This window comes from Rhinopithecus bieti, unplaced genomic scaffold (assembly GCF_001698545.2).
Source record: "Rhinopithecus bieti isolate Rb0 unplaced genomic scaffold, ASM169854v2 scaffold_34319, whole genome shotgun sequence".
NCBI classification, from domain to species: domain Eukaryota; kingdom Metazoa; phylum Chordata; class Mammalia; order Primates; family Cercopithecidae; genus Rhinopithecus; species Rhinopithecus bieti.
Window position 1 is genome coordinate 127052 of NW_016814429.1, and position 19571 is coordinate 146622.

The following is a 19571-nucleotide window of genomic DNA, read 5'->3' on the forward strand; positions in this document are numbered from 1 at the left end:
TATAGAATGGTAAAATAAAATAACAAAATGAAAACTTGCTGATGGACTCAATAGAAGAGCAGAGATGACAGAAAATAAAATCCATATCTGGTGAAACTACCCTTCAGGAATTAAGGGGAAATAATTAAATTCTCAGTTGCAGGAAAACAAAAGATTTGTTGCTAGCAGATAATACTGTTAAAAGTAGCTAAAGGGATTTCTTCAAACAGAAAGTAAATGATAAAGAGCAATCAGGAAGGATGAAAGGACAACAGAAAGAGCAGAAATGTGAGTACATAAAGTAGACTCTCTTTTAACTCATGGGTTCTATAAATCATGTTTGATAATTGAAACAAAATTATAACACCATTTTACACTCTAGACAATGATATTTAAAAGTGGGGAAGGTAAAGGAACCTAATGGAAGTGAGGTTTATACGCTTCAATCAAAGTGGTAAAATATTGATATAAGTAGACTGTTATGACTCACATATGAATGTTGAATACCCAGAGAAACCACTAGAAAACTCTACAAAGATATATATTTTAAAACACTACAAATAAGTCAAGATGGAATCATAAAAAATGCTCAAGTAACTGTCAGAAAAGCAAGAAAAGGGAAACAGAAGAATAATAAGTGAAGGAACCAAACAAAAAACATAATAAAATAGCAAACAAGAATTAATATATCAATAATTACATTGAACAATTATATTGAATGTTAATACAATTACAGTTGTCCCCTTTTATCTGTGGTTTTACTTTCTGAGGTTTCAGTTACCCATGGTACAGTACAATAAGATATTTTGTGAGAAAGAGTGTGACTGTGTGAACACAATCACATAATTTTACTCCAGTACATTGGTATAATTGTTCTATTTATTAGTAGTTATCATTGTTAATCTCTTACTGTGCCTAATTTATAAATTAAACTTTATCATAGGTTTGTGTGTATAGGAAAAAAAAACATAGTATACATAGGGTTCAGTACTATCCATGGTTTCAGGCATCCACTGGGGTCTTGGAATGTATCTCCCTGGAATAAGGGGAACTACTCTATATGCTACTCACAAGAAACTCACATTAAATTTGATGACATAGGAAGATTGCAAGTAAAATATAGAAAAGGCATACCACATAAGTATTAATGTTTCAAAATCTGGAGAAGCTTCATTAGTATCTGATAAAGTAGTCTTCAGAGCAAAGAAAGTTAAAAGAGATAAAGAGAGACATTACCTAATGATAAAAGGATCAACCCAGCAGGAGGATATAATGATCCTTAATGGGTACACACCAAACAACTAAGTCTCAAAATTCATGAACAAAACTGATCAAGCTAAAAGAAGAAAGAGACAAATTCACAACTATAGTTGGGAACTTCAGTACTCCCTCTCAGAAACTGATAAATCTACTAGACAGAACATCAGTGAATATAGGGAAGATCTGAAAAGACAACTAATTGATCTAATTGAATATTTTATGTAATGTTGAATATTTATTGAATATTTTATGATTTTATATTGGTTTATCCACAGTGGTTTTAAATTATATCTATTTGTATAGAACACTCCACCCAACAACAGCAGGACACACTTTTTTTTGGCACCTACAGAAAATTCACCAAGATAGATCATGTGCTTGGCCATAAAACAAACCTATACAAATTTAAAATAATTGAAATCATGCAGAGTGTATTCTCTGACCACAATTCAATGAAACTAGAAATCAGTAGCAGAAAAGTATCTAAACACATGGAAATTAAACAACACTCTTCTAAGTAATCCATGGATCAAAGAGGAAATCTCAAAAGGAATTTTAAAAAATACATAGAACTGAATGCAAATGAAAACACAACATATTGAAATATGTACCACGTAGCTAAAGCAATTCTGAGAGAGAAATTTATAACACTAAATGTTTACATTGGAAATAAAGAAAGGTCTTAAGTCAGTAATCTAAATTTCTACATCAAGGATCTAGAAAAGAAGACCAAAATAGGGCCAGGTGTGATGGCTCACGCTTGTAATCCCAGCACTTTGGGAGGCCGAGGCGGGCGGATCACGAGGTCAGGAGATGGAGACCATCCTGGCTAACATGGTGAAACCCTGTCTCTACTAAAATACAAAACTTAGCTGGGCGTGGCAGCGGGCGTCTGTAGTCCCAGCTACTTGGGAGGCTGAGGCAGGAGAATGGCGTGAACCTGGGAGGTGGAACTTGCAGTGAGCCAAGATTGTGCCACTGCACTCCAGCCTGGGCGACAGAGCAATACTCCGTCTCAAAAACAAACAAACAAACAAACAAACAAACAAACAAACCCAAAGCAAGCAGAAGGAAGGGAATAATGAAGAGCTGAAATCAATGAACTTGAAATAGAAAAACTATAGGGAAAATAAATTACACAAAATTTGCTTTTTTTGAAAAAAAATCAATAAAACTGACAAACTTCTAGCAAGACCAATGAAAAGAGTTAAGATCCAAATCACTAATATCAGAAATGAAATATGGAATAACACTATAGATCCTGTAGTCATTAAAAATATAATGAGAGAATATTATGAACAACTATACATTCATTTATTTGAAAACTTAGAAAAAATTGGCCAATTTCTCCGAAACAGCAAACTACTAGAACTCACCCAATATGAAATAGATAATCTGAATAGCTCTATAACCATTAAAGAAATTGAATTCATAATTTTGAAAGCTCCTACAAAAGAAATCTCCAGGCCTAAATAGCTTCAGCAAACAATTCCAGCAAACACTTAAAGAATAATTAAGATCAGTTTTACACATTCTCTTCCAAAACATAGAAGAGAAGGAAACACTTTCAGCTCATTTTATGGGCCAGTATTATCCTGATACCAAAACCAGACAAAATAGTACAAAATAGAAAACTACAGGCCAATATCTCTCTCATGAACCTTGACACAAAAATCCTTAGCAAAACACTAGCAAATTGAATCCAACAATGTATGAAAAGAATTATACACCATGACCAAATGGGATTTATTTCAGTTTTGTAAGGCTGGTTCAACATTCAAAAAGCATTCAGTGTAATCCACCATATCAACAGGCTAAAGAAAAAAAAATATGATCATATCAACTGATGCAGATAAAGCATTTGACAAAATCCAATACCCATTCATCATTAAAACTCAGCAAGTTAGGAATAGAGGGTGTATTTGTTTCCCAGAGCTGCTGTAACAAACTGCCACAAACGGGGTGGCTTAAGGCAAGAGAAATGAATTCTCTCACAGTTCTGGAGGCCAAATGTTTTAAATCAAACTGTTGGTTTCTTCTGAGGTCTCTGAAGGAGAATCTGTGCCATAAGTCTTGCCTAGATGGCTGCTGGCAATTCTCGGTATTCTTTGGCTTATAGATGCATCATTCCAATCTCTGCTTCTGTCTTCACTGAGCCTTTCCCTTTGTGTGTCTCTGTGTTAAGACTCCCTCTCCATTTTCTTATAAGGACAACAGTCATTGAATTTAGGGTCTGCTCTAAATCAATGATGATCTCATCTCAAGATCCTTAATTACATCTGCAAAAACCCTATTTCTAAATAAGGTCACATTCGCAGATACTGGAGGTTAGAAATTGAACTTATCTGTTTGGGGGACACAATTTAACCTCCTACAGAGGAGAATTGCCTCAACTTGATAAAAACACCTACAAGTAACCTGCAGTCAACATTATACTTCATGGTGAAAGACTGAACGCTTTTGCCCTATGATTGGAAACAATGCAAGAATGTCCACTCTCATCTCTCTTATTTGACATAGTACTGGAAGTTGTAGCCACTGCAATTAGGCAACAAAAATAAATAAAGGCCTACAAATTGGAAATAAAGAAATAAAACTCTCTATCCCCAAAAGACTTGCATCTAGATTATGCAGAGAATTCTCAAAACTCAATCATTAAAAAACTAAACAATCCAATTAGAAAATAATCAAAGGATATAAACAAATATTTTGCTGAAGATGTACAAATGGCAAATAATCCCATTAAAAGATAATTAGCATCATTATCTATTTGAGAAATGCAAATTAACACCACGATGATTATATTACTTCATATCTGCCAGAATGGCTAAAGTAGAAAACTGTGACAACACCAAATGCTGGTAAGAATGCAAGACAACTGAATCCTTTTTTTTTTTTTGGAGGGGGGTATGTATAAAGGTACAGTCATTATGGAAAACAGCCTGGCTGGTTTTTTCTTAATAAAATTAAATGTGCAACTGACATATGATCCAGCAATTGCACTCTTGGGCATTTGTGCCAAGGAAAGAAAAATTTATTTTCATGCGATATCTGTACCTGAATGTTCACTGGAATTTTATCCAATACCCCAAAACTGGAAACAGCCCAGATGTCCTTAAATGGATGAATGGTTAAACAAACTGTATTACATATATGCCATCAGGTACTACAAATCAATAAAAAACACAAACTAGTGATAAACACAACAACTTGGGTGAAATTTTAGATAATTATGCTGAGTAAAAACAGTCATCAATTCCAAAAGGTTACCATGATTCCTTGTATATAACATTTATGAAATGACAGAATTTTAGAAATGAAAGATTAGTGGTTGTTCATGGTTAGGACAGGAATGAGGTGCAGGATGGAGGTGAGTGTGATTATAAAAATGTCAACATGAGGGGTCTTTGTGGTGATGGAACTGTTCAGTATCTTGACTGTGGTGGTGAATACACAAATCTACACATGATAGAATATAGAATTAAATGTGCATGTGCACACACACAGCAGTACATATAAAACTGGAGAAATATGAATAAGGTTGATAGGTTTTATCAATGTCAGTATCCTGGTTGTGATAGTATACCATCATCTTACAAAATGTTACCATTGCTGGGAACTGGGTAAAGTAAACATGAGATCTGTCTTATTTCCTAGAACTGCACGTGAATCTACAAATATATAAATAAAATTTCAATTAAAATTATTGAGGACCCCAAAAGAAACTGATATGTTTTGCCTGAGATTTACCCAATTTTAAAACTATAAGTCCCACATTCAAGGAATTCCCTTGGTACTGGGAAAACTGGGTCAGTTGTTCTCTATACTCCCAGACAGTTTTGGGTCCCTGGACCAGACTTTAAGAACCTGTGTAAGGCTGCCCTTAATACAGAAGAAATTCTCAGTTCGGTGTTATTACCTCACCATCATCTAGAATTTGAGTATCTTCATATGATAATTTGTTAGAAACTCCCCTCCCCTTACCCCAGTGAGACCCAAAAAAGCTCAGTTTTCTTGTATGATTTATTCTGCCTTCTCCCCCTCACCTTGGATTCTTCAAATAAGATGTCTTTATAAGTGTTCTGTGATGAAACAGTGTTATCAGAATGTGAGTATGTACTATTTTTTTATGATTATCTTTTCAGGTCAGGTTAGTGTGGTGCAAGTGACCGTCCCAGACAGTTTCGTGAACGTGACTGTTGGATCTAATGTCACTCTCGTCTGCATCTATACCACCACTGTGGCCTCCCGAGACCAGCTTTCCATCCAGTGGTCTTTCTTCCATAAGAAGGAGATGGAGCCAGTTTCTGTAAGCACACATTTTCCTAAACTCTTCCCCTTTTGTAGTTCTGACTGAAAACTGTTGGGGTAGAAAAAACGTGAAATGTGAAAGAATGGCATGCCAGTGACAGTAGTGGCAGGAATCTCAGATACAAACGTTTGAAGACAGCTGTATAGAGAAGATCATCATCTAAGTAACTTAACTCTTGTCCTCTCTTCATATTTAGTTATAACCCATTATCTCAGGTCTGTGTAGGTCCACATCAAGTGGATCATGTATTTTAGAGAAGACGGAAATGGTTCTTCTCATAGGTGAAATGAACAGTAATTCTGAAAGGGCTCCCCCTCCGCCTTTATCTCCCTATTATTTCCAGAAGAAATTAGTTCAAATGCAAGTCCTGATTGTCTACAGATCTCTGCCAAATTTAATATCTAGGATCTGACTGTCAAGTGAACTAGCTCACTGTGCTAGACTGAGGCCTGACAGAACGAGACTCCCCAGATGGGTGAAGAAGGACCATAGTAGTGATGAACCCTGTGTAGTTCATCAAGAACAGCGTAAGGATAGAGGACAGGGGATGGAGTTGGGTAGGCATAGGGTCTGGGGGAAGAGGTTGCCAGAAAAGGGTGGGTTGAAAGTCAGGGGAGGAGAATGATTTCACATGCAAGCTGCCTATTCCCAGGTTTCCTTCATCAGGCCTTGAGGGAAATTCCTTCTTTAGCCCAAGGATTCAAATTGTATACTCAAAGGTGTGTGTGTGTGTGCGTGCGCACGCACACGTGCACACGTGCGTGTGTGTGCCTGTGTGCTCACGCACATGTTTATGTGAGCACATATGCCATGCATGCCTACACATATCTCTTGATGGAAAAGGTCTGTAGCTTTCTTCAGGTTCTCAAAAGGTTGCATGACCCAAAGCAGAGTTTAGAGAAGAGACAAGTCAGTGTGGTTTGGAGTAGTTGGATGCAGCTGAATTGGGCCTTGAAGGAAAGGAAAAGTTTTGATTAGTAGAAAGATAGAGGGAGAGCAAGTTGAGGAGGCTGGGGGAGGCCTAGGGACAGGGGTGGAGAAGAAGGAAGGCATTAGTTTAGAGGAACCACATGTTGGCCAGTGTCACTTCAGCCATCACTAGTCCTTCGGAGGTGCTGAGTCCTCTGTTTACAAATCCTGAGCATTTGTTTAGCAGGAAACGCCGTACAGGGGGAGATTCCATCAATGCCACTCTCTAGTCCAAGTTAAACAATTTTGCTCAATACTGGTTACCTTGGACAAGTATCTGAATCACTCTGTACCTCTCTTTAAAATATGGTAGATCAGCAATACCCGTGGGAAATCAACTGGCATAATGCATGTGAAAAATATAAAGCCCTATAAGTTTTATCCCTTGTAAACACTATTATGATTATCATCATCCACAGCAGCACCACCACCAACAGTGCTTCTACCAGTTTGCATCACCCAAAATGTCCAGACCCAAGGCCTTGTATGTAGGAGTCAACTAAGAAATTATTGCCTTCTTTTGCAGGATGTTCTGTTAGATTGTGGATGACAATAATCACATGACCTTTCTTCCTTTTTAAAGTTCGATTTCCGGAATAGTCTTTTCAACACATTCTTTATCTGTAGGCTTGAAATCTTTCTCATTTTGCCAGGTGGGGCTGGATTTAGAGAGACCTCGCCAATGTATTTTGAAATACTTTCTGCTTGATACTCAAATCAAGATGTTCTCAACTGCCTGAAGGCTGGGCAAGGCCAGTCTCAGTTCAAAACCACAAATTTTATTTATGCCTCCTCTGACATTGGGATTTACAAGGCCACTTCTTGGTTGAACTGTGTGTCTAGTGAGGAACTGGGAGGGAGCTGCAGAGCCGAAGGATCTTGTGACCAGCAGTGAGCTTTTTCTATACCAGGAAATGCAAGGGAAGAAGATATGGTGATTGAATTGAGTGTGGCCTGAGCCCAGAACATCTCTTAGAAGCACTTACAAAAAATCTGTTCACAAATAAATATTTATTGAGTAGCTTATTTACTTGCCATTTGCCTCATTCTCCAAAATGTCAGTTACAGGTGGGGCAAGTAATTTAAGATATATACTCTTTTGCAATGTCCACATTAAAGGAGGGCATCTGCACTGAGCTGCTGGATCAGGCAAAACCTGCTCTTTGATCTTAAAGCTGCATGATACCTATGTTACGCCTGGGCCTTAGCCGCATAGAAGATAAGCTTTTGTGTTTTTATTGCTCCCACAGCTTGGGAGCAATAAAAACCATCCCCCAAAGGCAAATTTTATCTTCCTTCTATTTTCCTGTCTTGCTTTAGCTTATGCTAGCCAGATCCCCATTACAACCATATTTAGCTCTCTACTTCTAGAGAACTGGAGTCCTTCCCCTGTCTCCCCACATCCTGCTGGCATGGGCTTCTCACTGCTTTACCAGATGAGTAGTTTTGAAGTCCTAGTGGAAACCTCCTGATGAATGTCAGTTCTTCTTGCTCTGCCATTTATTTATTGACTGGGTGATCAAACGACTGGTAGACACGTCGTTTGACCTTTCAGTTGTTCAGTTCCCAATCTTTAAAATGGGGCTACTTACCTGTCTCATAGGTTTAATATGAAGATTAAATGAGATGATGCTTGTGAAGCACTAGGAAGCCTTCTACCCAGTAAGCATTCGGTGAATGCGAGCTTTTAATATTGGCATCATCACTTACAAAACGGCGATTTTGCAAAATCCCTGTTCCCTCCATACCCCTGGTGATCTGGAGGGACTGAGTCATGGGCACTAGGGAGCCTAGCTCAAGAAGATACACTTGAACAGGGAAAGAGCTCTTCAGGGCCATCCTAGCCCAAGATCTGCTTCGAGTTCCACTGTTCACCAGGTCACTGTGGCTAAAGGGAGGGCCCAGGCCCTTTCTCTGCCTGCTTCTTATCCCTGAACTGACAACCTGCTCAACCAAGAGGTTGCAGACATCCTGTGTTGAGGTGGTACTTTTCAAAATGGGATTTGGTCTCCATTTCAAGACTGTTTCCTCTTTGAAAACATTCACAATTCTGTGGAGCATGTTGTATGTTAATCTAGGGATTGCTGGTGGAACATTTATGGGAGGATAAAAGGACTGCTGCACTATTAGACAGTTCTGTGATTTATGGGACTAAGATGTTGCCAGACATCAGTGGTCACACTGAGAGATTCAGTTCAACTCCTGGGTTGATGTGGCCGTATACTGTATAGCATTCAGCTCTCAGATCCACCCATTTCTGCTCAAACACAGCACAGCTCGTGCCTCAGTACTGAGGGTATGGAGGAAAAGGCAGTCAGTCAGTGTCTAAAAATGACGCATGCAAGAGACGCTCGGGGAAGATGTAGCTGGACCTCTCAGGTAAGAACACTTATTGGTGTACTACTGGACTTCTTCATTGTTTGGAGACTCCAGGGCACTGGCACCAGCTTTAGGAATGGGATGGGAGGGTCTGACTTTGGTAACAATCAAGATCAGCGCAAGCCCCTGACAAAACTGGGACAGTCTTGAGTTTACCTTCTCGCATCCATGTCTGGAGTTCTTCTGCCTCTTCCTAAAGGCTCAGGACCCTATTACTGCCCTGATCATGGCAGTGGCTAGCTCTTTCCGTAGTCCCATCTTCCCTCTCCTGAAATCATTGTGTTAGATTAGCAATTGACTCTGAGGCCTGGTATTCCTCAATACCCAGGGGCTGATGTTATTTCTTACTGACTATCCCCTGTGGCAAATAGAGACTGAAGTATCCCACAGGTCTTCCCACTAAGAAGGCCAGGATATTCATTAACATGGTCCTTCTCTCAGAGAAACATTCCTCTCAGAAAATAAGAACAGCTTTAGATAGTCAATCCCTCAGCAGGGAATCTCAGCTGAAAACTCTAGGCCAGGTATGGGCAGGCTAACATGGAAATTTGGGGTGGTCTGGTGCCTTTCTGGTCATGCAGATGGCCTCATCTTCCATCCAGCCTGTTAATGCTAACACTGCATACAGAGACCTTACCTGTCCATGAACAGAGCATGCATTGACTCTACTTAGCATGAATCTCTCAGACAATACTTATTCTTCAAGAATGTTCATAGTGAAAAATACCCTTTGCCAGCCTCATAAACAACTTGGACAACTTCTTTCCCAGGACCTAGTGTTCTTATGTTCTCTGGCTTCTCAGATTTTACAACCTGAAATACATAGGACAGAGCCACACAACAAAGAGTTGTCTGCCCAAAATGCCAGTGTCACCCCTACTGAGAAATACTGCAAGTTCTTCCTTGCCCCACCATCAAATTTATGTATTGTGTCCCATTCACTTTTTGCTAAATCTGATAAATTCATCTCATGGTAAGGTGTTAGGGACTAGTGATAGCTTATTTTGGTCTCTTCTAAAGAATGCATTGAATCAGGGACCTTCCATGCCTTCTTCCAAAAGGAGCAACTCAAATGGTAGATACCCAGGCAAATGGCAGGTTGGTAAGAGAGTTGGTTTGGAAACAAGAGAGTCTTTCTTTGGTATCCTGTTTTCTTCCACATGCCATCCCTACCCCCAATACAGTCTGAATAAAATTCTGAGCTTGTGACCATTGCCACCTTATACCTGCACACTCCTTCCCTACCCCATGGCTAGCCCCTCTATCAGCAGTACAAGAAAGCAAGAAGCTGGAAAGGAAAGAATGTGTGGTTTGCTGTGGACGTCCATGTCCTCCACATTCCCAGAAGGAATCTGCAAAAGCAGCTCTGGAAGCTAACTCCAACTCAGGTTCAAACAGAAAGCAAACTGAATTCTTTCAACCCTTCTTGTTTATGCTCCATGCTTCTAGTTAGAGAGCAGTGTCACTAAGCTGAGGAAAAAGTCTTTTAGGACAAATCTGGTTCCCAGCTGCACAGCCTTGTGTGACTAGGAGCTTGGCACAGTAGGAAGGGAAAGGTTACTCTGCAAAGAACTGAGGGGCCTACAATTGCAGCTGGCAAATGTTGAGGGCATCATGTGGTGAACATACTCAGCATGGGAAGCACCATGCCAATAAATAACAGCAATTGGCAGGAGAAGGTTGGGCTGGAGCAGGGAATGGAATGGCCCCAAAGAGGGAAGGTTGCCCAGGAATCATCTTTCTCACCTTAAGAAGGACTATGAGTGCCATCTTAATATATTCAGTGGGAATCAGGAGGTCTGAATTCCAGGTCTGACTGTAAATTGTGTGACCTTGGGAAAATTGCTCCCTCTATTGAGGCCTCGGTGTCCTTTTTTGTATTAGAAAAGGATGAATTTGAGTTCACTAACTGCAGCCCTCTGGGTCAGATTTGGCCAGTGGATGTATTTCAGTCAGCCTGCCCAGTACTTTGTTTGTTTGTTTCAACAGTTTGAATGCCTTGTTTACGTTGACTTTTCAGTTCCTTGCAGTCCCCATATCTGTTATGATCTTACCACTACTTACCAGCCCCTCCCAGCCATTTCCCATATTTCCAATATCCATCGGGCTCCTGAAGGCCCCTTAACTTTAGAAACCACAAACCAAACTATCTCACAAGGGTCTTATAATTACTGTGCAATTATGACTCCACCCATCAGCCTCTAGCATCACCCAGGGGGCAGGCAGAGAGGACCTTGGGAGAAAGCAGGGCAGTCTACCATGAACCCAAGCACAAAGTGCAAGTGGGTAAAAAATTAACAAGCACCCTTTAAGGGAACACTGGGATGGATTTCCTTAAAAAATCACCTCCTCCTCACTCCCACCCAAAGATGTGGCCCGTTGAAGATCCGGGGCTTTTTCTGGACCTCCATTGCTTTGATGTCCAAATTGATAATATTCTTTCTTTGAAAAGTATACAAGCCACACAGGATCATGGGCCGGGCTTTGGCCACTGTTCAGCTTTGATTTTTAAAAGAGTTATTCTTTTATGAAAAATGGAATCAAGTTGTAGTCCTTCCTTTATGATTAGATAAGCAGTTTCAGGAAAACACTTCTTTCTTTTTTTCTTTACAAGGACAGTGTGACTGTGTGGACTTCCCCCTAACAGAAAGCCCCTCCATGTATGTGTCTGGCTGCTGCTGTCTACCCCCAGGTACTTTACTTCTCACACAGAACTGTGAAGCCAAAGCCTTGGCTCTTTTAGGTCTCCACTGTTAGCCCTCACTACCCTTATTTCTGTCTCTAATACCTTTTAGTGTCAATTGTGAGAGGGCGAAATGTATTAGACTACAGCATGAGGAGCTAGCATATAAAAGGTAGTAAAGGTCTTTTTCATAGGTAAGGTTTCAGGGCCTCATTGCTTACATACTCATTTCACCTTGACTCATGCCCAATTGTGGGACTTTTACAGTGGGCATGGACACATGGATACAGTGAACACTTTTACTTCTTTTCATATCCTAATTCTGGCCTAAAACACACTATTTTGGCCTCGTGATCTCTACAGAAATAAGGTCCTTTTCACCTGGATCCTCTGGGACTTGCTGTAGGCCTCAGGCAGGACTGATGTTGTATCTCATTGTGATGTCATCAAGCATCACTATAAAACAGGGCTGATGTTTTACACTGTCCACAGTCTCCTTGGGAGGAGGGGAAGTGGCCAGATGTTGAGGCTGTAAAGGCCACTCTTGATGGACAGCAGGCTGAACTCCAGGTAAGAAACAACAAGACCTCAAACTGCCAATTAGAAAGTAAATAAGCCCCATGCTGCCTTGTGAAAGTGAAAGCCTGACAGCATGGGTGTCAACTCAAATGAAAGTAATCCTCTGATGTGTTGAACCTCCTCCTGTCCCACTTGAATACCTTGAGTTAATCCTGGCTTTCTTGTTTGGAAGTCAAACAAGACCATTCTGGGGCAAGAGTTTGTGATTTCGATACGTGTGAATGAATGAATTATAAATGGCTGCATTTATAATGCAGGCAAGAAAGCATGTTGATGTTAGAAAAAATGGGAGAGAAACAAATAGTTTTCTCTTTAAATGTACTCTTTTCCTGGGATTTTTCCCTCAAAATCCAGCTTTCTGCCTTAGTTTTGAAATATATTGACTTTCTGCTTAAAGGAAAATACATTTGAATTCATCTAGACAATATCTTTTGGTTTTCTAATTGCTTTCCCTCTTTTATTGGCCTATTAAGGTAAAGCCCACAGTACAAGGAATTAGGAAAATTGGATCCCAGATTTGTCTCAACTGTCAATTTTGTGTCTTTTATTTTTTAACCTCTCTGGGCTTTGGTTTCTTCTGTAAAGTGAGGGAAGTGAATTAAATGAATTGTAAGGCCTTCCAGTAGATTTTATGAAAATATTAGTCTCACCAGACTAAGACAATACAATTTATTGAACAATAACAATCACTTGAATAACATACATTTACATGAAACTAACAAAATATGTACATAGAAGGTGTGTATTGTGAAGGGACCTCAGGAATTACCTAATCCGGTGATTACCAAGCTTCAGTCACTGATGTACCATCTACATAATTTTTGTCATATTTGTGTATCACTAGCACTATTTATTATTTAATGTTATTCTCCATATTGACCTGTTTTCTTAAAATTTTTAAAAATCTACCTTAATCTACCCTATGCAACAACATTGAGGAAGTCATAGATTTAATGTGCTAGATATTTATCTTTCTAATACACATTCAAATTTGTAAGTTTTCATTTATGTACTAACTAAAATCAACTTAACTGCCTATACTTGGTAAATACATATCATACGTAAAACATTACTCTCTTTTCTCATTCAGATGTGGAAAGTAGAGGTTGGAGAGATTAAATAACTTTGTTTCTTATCTAAAAGCAGGTTGCCATGGAGGCATGACTAGAGGCCACCTCCCCTAACTATGTCACAGTGAGAGGCAGAGCTGTGACTAACTCAGGCCACCTGACCCCTAGACCAGGACCCTTTCCACCACATCGTGCTGCTCCCACAGTTGCCATTATGATCTAAGTATCTATGCTCTTTAATAGAGATGGAACTAGAATCCAGATCTTAAGTTTAATAAGTTATAATAATAATAAATGAGCCCTTGTGGCTTTAGATGGGTCATTTAGTCTCTCTGGGTCTGAGATGCCTTATTTGTTTAAATGACAGAATTCCAGTTCTGCCTTCTGCCACATGGAGAGAAAGATGGTAGCTATCACTGGCTGAGCACTTCCAAGGTCCTTTACTAGATTTCTTTGTTTCATCTTCATAACACCACTATAAAGGGATGGGAGCAGATGATTTCTAAGATGCTTTTCTGCTTTGCTTCTAATAAACAAAACAAACCCAAATTTGTCTATCCAAAAGAGTAGATGTGTCTAAAAGGAGCATGAACATTTGAACATTTAAGTAAACCAGATAGTCTCACTGGGTAAGGTAAATTGAAATTTTAAGAAGTTTATAAAATGGTTAAAAAAGTGATAGTTTTGGTTTCCCATCAGATATTTATGTTCTACATAATGAGTTTCTCTCAGGTGGATTCATTAAGTGAGCATCTCGATCTCATAGCCCAAGCTTAGGTGTTGAATCCTGTCAGCTCCAGCTGCCTCCTCCTCTGTAAGACAGGCATACTAATCCCTGATGACATCACAGAGCTGCTCTGAGGGCCAAATGCGCAGCTGTGAGCAAATTAAAGTGCCCCACTGAGTTGAGAAACCTTGGCCACAGGGACCTGTTCCTGGTGGGGGGAAGATGCTATTTCTTTATCAAAGGTAATGTGTTTCAGGTAGCTTATCCTAGTCCTGGACACTCTCCACTTCTCATTTCTGTTATTTTTCTGTCTAGATTTACTTTTATCAAGGTGGACAAGCTGTAGCCATCGGACAATTTAAAGATCGAATTACAGGGTCCAACGATCCAGGTAATGCATCTATCACTATCTCACATATACAGCCAGCGGACAGTGGAATTTACATCTGTGATGTTAACAACCCCCCAGACTTTCTCGGCCAAAACCAAGGCGTCCTCAACGTCAGTGTGTTAGGTATGAGCACTTTTTTCTGCCTTTTCTTTTCTTGGAACAAGTTAGGACACTGAATGAGCCAGGACAGTGAGTTATGATGCCAATTAAGTATCTGTAGGTAAATATACTACCTAATATTTTCATTATCAGGGAAATAGAGACAAGCCACTAGCCCAACCAATACAGTAACACTGAGAAATCACTCATAAAACATGCAGAAACAATTGTGCAAAAGGGCTGCCAAAATGACAGCAGTAGATGACCCAACCTCCAGTGATCCCTATCTCTGAGGGAAGGAATGAGAACAGATGAGACAATCCGCTGTCCCACAAAATGATCACTAGCAACTCTTTTAGAGGAAGCTTCCATTTACAGCCAGACCTACCTGGGGGAGACTACTGTCAACTTATTATTCCTTTTAAGCACAACACAATTCCCACCATTAAATTATTTTTTTTAAATAAAGACAGGAGAGTCCTTTTTTAAAAATGCTAATGCAATTTGGAAAAAAGACTGCACATTAATCTAGTGTTGATAGTCAAAATATTTACATACAAATATTCATTATATGATATTGGGCAAGCCATATCTGCTCTTAAAATGAATTTGGAATCTCATTTGTTCAGTATTTATTGAGTCACAGTGATGGAGGTGTTGTTTTTGCCCTTGGGAAGCTCTCAATTTTGGTCATTTCTAGAAGTCCTTCCAATCTCTGTCTGAGAGGACAATGTGGGCTAAGCTCCCATCAGTAGACTGGGATTGGGAAGTATCGAAGCAAGGGATGAAAGGACTGCCGATCCTCAACTCTTACAGACAGACCAGTTGAGATGAGCATTTTCCCACTTCTAGGTAGCCCCAAATGGAGCTGATCTAAGAGTCATTGCTCCTCTCAAGCTGTGTGCACACATCACAAGAAAGGAGGAACTATATCAAATCAGTGACTTAATAATTGAGTAGCTTGGAAAAGCAGCAATTGGTAACAAGGTGCATACCTAAGAGAACTGTTTACAGTTGTCCTGGCTTGCCACTCAGGTAATGCCACAAAGGAACCAGCTGACATTTACTGTGAGGTTTGCCACTGCATCTACCCACCTGGGAAAGAGGGAAAGGTACCTAAGAGCTATTTTTTTAAGAGTGGGTTAGCTTAATCAATCATGTTTTTATCTTACTGAGTTCTGTGCCAGGAATTGGGGTACAGGAACAGACAAGAGAAGTATTACTCAAGCACTTTCCTGGGAGAGTTTCTGTTCCGGTTTAGAAGACTAGTGTATTAGTCTATTCTTGCATTGCTGTAAAGAAATACCTGAGACTCGGTAATTTATGAAGAAAAGAGGTGTAATTGGCTCATGGTTCTGCAGGCTGTACAGGAAGCATAGCAGCTTCTGGGGAAGCCTCAGAAAACTTACAATCATGGCAGAAGGCAAAGGGGAAGCAAGACGTCTCACATGACTGGAGCAGGAGGAAGGGGAGGGGAAGATGCCACATACTTTTAAACAACCAGGTCTTATAAGCACTCACTCACTATCACAAGATCAGCACCGAGGGGGAAATCCGCCCCCATGATCCAATCACCACCCACCAGGCCCTACCTCCAACATTAGGGATTACAATTTGACATGAGATTTGGGTGGGGACACAGATCCAAACCATATCAACTAGTTATATACATGGGAACTAAGTGGTGTGCTATAAATGCCAAAGCATCAAACTGGCACTCAGAAGACCTGAGTTTTAGATCTTACTCTGTACTCAGTGACCTAATACAAGTCAATCCACCTTTCTCTGACCATTGTGAGATGGGGTTATAATTTCTGCCCTGTCTTCTTTATAGATTTGTTATGAACAGTTTTGTTATTTTGCTTACAAAATGAAATACTGGAGATCAAAGGGTTTTTAATTGTTAAAAAACTGGAGGGATTAATCTGCTTATGATTTTCTGTTGCTTCCTGGTTCTGGGATGTTCTGACCAGAAACAATCTAAAGAAGCCAAGCCCCTTCATCTCAGAGCTTGGAAAATAGCCCGGAGATAAAAGTTAGACAAAGAAAGTTAATATCTTAAATTTAAAGCTCAGAGGATCCCAAATCAATTTCCAGAAGGAAGGTTGAGGTCACTCCTCTTCCAGGAGTGTTTTCCATGATGTTTTGTCAGGTAGCTCTGTGTCATGACTTTTCCTTAGCAAGCCCAGATCCATCAAGGTAAAAGGGCAGAAGGGGTCTGTGTAATTTCCTTGGTTTTTGTTTGGGAACTCTAAAATATTGTTTTTATAAAATTGGCAAAGGGAACTCAAAAGGCCTCCTCCCAAATGCCTTTAAATTTGAGGCTGCTAATTTCCTAAAATTGCCAAGTGACTATTCAGTCCTCAAATCTCGTTGTATCGACTGCTATTGCTTGCCCTGACAAAGTGAGGCAAGGTTGGGAAGGTGGGTAAGAGAGAGAGCTAATTGTGTGGAGAAGGTGTTGATATTTCCTTAAAGATGGACTCTTCATAGCAATGTATCTTCAAGGATGTTTGCTTAGCCCAGCAGTGAACATCAAACCCATGCATTTCTCGGTCATGCATGAGTGCATTTAAACAAAACCCTAGCCACCACTGCCAGTTCCACGTGCTAACAATGGACCAATGGGGAGGATTAAAGGATAGGGTCTAGCCCTCCAAAATTCAGCTATGAAGGAAGACAGGATGCATAACATTAAAAGCTTTCAAGTGGAGGTATGAGACGAGAACATGAAGGGACACAGGGGAAAGGGCAAAAAAGCTGTATCAAGAATTGGAAGAAGGCTTATTTGAGGAAAGGGACGGTTGTTGCGAAATGTTGAAGTGGCAAGAGGTGTGACGAAGAAGAGGGGCTTGAGATGGCAAGGCCACAAATTTAATGAAGAAAGAGCAATGGGCAAAGGGACCAGGTGATTTGGACAACCATTTCATTTGAAGCTTTCCATTTAGTAGGGACAAACCTTGGAAAATTAATCTCTGAAAAAATACCCAGAATCAAGTTTGGAATAATTATTTGTGTGGCATTGGAAGAAGCATCATCTACCTTGCTGCCAATTTGGCACATAAAAAAAAAAGATTGATTAAGGAAGGTTAAAGAACCTACTGAAGCACTTTCTTTTTCTTTTTTTTTTTTTTTTTTTTTTTCGTGAGGCTGAGCCTTTTCCTCCCACCTTCAATCTATTGAAAGGCAATAAAAGCTAAATGGTAGATCAATGCTTGCCAAGGTTAAAAAGGACCCAAAGTCCACTGGAGACTTTAAACTGGATGAAATGCAGTGCAATCCTTGAGTCAGTATTAGAAAATATAATAGTTGGGACTTGGTCAAAGTTGATCCCACTAAATGGTTTGTTAAATTAAAAAAATAAAAGAGAAAATTCTAAGCAAAATAAAATCCCCTAATCTGGGTTGATTCCTCAATGAATGAGTGCAAGTCATTCCAGATTTTGCCATAATTTAGTTCAAGTCCTGGTGTCCAACTTTGTGATGAAATACCCCCATTTAATTTTCTGTTCAAATTGTTCTATTCTGCTGTAAAGGCTATAAAATAGCCATCTGTTTTAAACAGCAGTATCTAAATCTAGTGATAGCTGCAATGGACTTCTGGTTAAAATAGCTGAGTTTAGAATAGGCAAATCCAACAAGTTGTTCCTACCTGAGAAAGTCATTGGTAAGAAAGAGAGAATAAAGAACTAAGTAGAAGGATACTTCTTTTAATCAAAAGACACCTGCTTAAAAGATAGGGCTAGTGAAATGTTTCAGTATTATAGCTATATGCATCTGTCTTCTCGCACCTGTGTACAGATAGTGAGAGTCTGGGATGACTGAGCTGAGCAGAAGTCAATGGGAGAGCAACTTTAGTAGCAGGAACTAGTCCTGCTGTGGCCAACAGAAATTCCAGGTGCTAGGCCCTATATATATTATTGTATTTAATATTTGGATCAGTCAGAGGTTAGATAATCTCCTAGTCACGTTTTACAGATGAGTCAACTGAGGTTTGGCTAAGTTAGGTAACTTGCCTACACAGATCCAGGGTAGAGTTACAGAGCCAGTATTCTGTGCGGATCCAGAGCTGTGCCCTTAACCACTGTGTCTCAGGTAAGAGCTGTAGGACTGAGCATTATGACACATTTCATGTCTAACTCACTTAAATTAGAGAACCTAAGCTTTGAATGGTTCTAGCGAAAAATGAAGATAAGCAAGGTGAGCTGGAAAGTATAGAAATGTATATCATTATTTGTATATAAGATAGATATATAAGGTATATAAGATAGAGGTATAGATATAAAATAAATATGTAAGATAGATAAGAGATATAAGATAGATATGTAGATATGATAGATATATAAGATAAATGTATAAGATATGTAAGATAGAATAAACCGTGCAAAGTAAGATGAATGAGGAGATTCAGATTCCCAGCTTCCCACAGGACTTCTCCCCTGACGTGTTTTCTTTCTTTCTTTTTTTTTTTTTTTTTTGAGACGGAGTCTCGCTCTGTTGCCCAAACTGGAGTGCAGTGGCCGGATCTCAGCTCACTGCAAGCTCTGCTTTTCGGGTTCATGCCATTCTCCTGCCTCAGCCTCCTGAGTAGCTGGGACTACAGGCCCCGCCACCTCACCCGGCTAGTTTTTTGCATTTTTTAGTAGAGACGGGGTTTCACCGGGTTAGCCAGGATGGTCTCGATCTCCTGACCTTGTGATCCGCCCGTCTCGGCCTCCCAAAGTGCTGGGATTACAGGACGTGTTTTCATAAGCAGCTACAACTCTATGTCCCAAACTGACCTCATTAGTACCCCTTCCTCCTTGTCACCCCTTTCCCTAAAACCTGCTTCTCCTGCTGTGGTCTTGGAGGCCTCTTCCCCTCTCTAAAGTCATCTCTCATCCCTCTCCCACCCCACTTTAGAACTGTGTCAAAGTTATTTTGAATTCCTGGTGCCTCTAGTCCCGTGCCGGGCCCACAGAAGGCATGGGTGCTTGCCGAGTGAGGGATGAATAAATATTTGAGTGCTGGGTAGCATGCACCCCAAAATGGGCTTCCCCTACTGATGATGCACACAGGCAAATTCAAACCTTTCAACTATTTTGTGTCACCCACAGATGTATAAATGCAAAAAAAAAAAAAAAA

The 19571-nt window shown here is 39.9% G+C and overlaps 1 protein-coding gene across 2 annotated transcripts in view; it reads left to right on the top strand.

The window, feature by feature from the left end:
• The window catches only part of VSIG1 (V-set and immunoglobulin domain containing 1), a 40670-nt gene that overhangs the window by 12288 nt on the left and 8811 nt on the right, over nucleotides 1-19571 (top strand). Inside the window, exons 2-3 of one of the 2 annotated variants that reach the window (XM_017850280.1) lie at nucleotides 5385-5548; nucleotides 14274-14472. In XM_017850280.1, coding sequence (XP_017705769.1) covers nucleotides 5385-5548; nucleotides 14274-14472 — 363 coding nt within the window. The remainder of the gene's footprint in view (nucleotides 1-5384; nucleotides 5549-14273; nucleotides 14473-19571) is intronic. The other variant, XM_017850282.1, reaches the window with a different exon arrangement.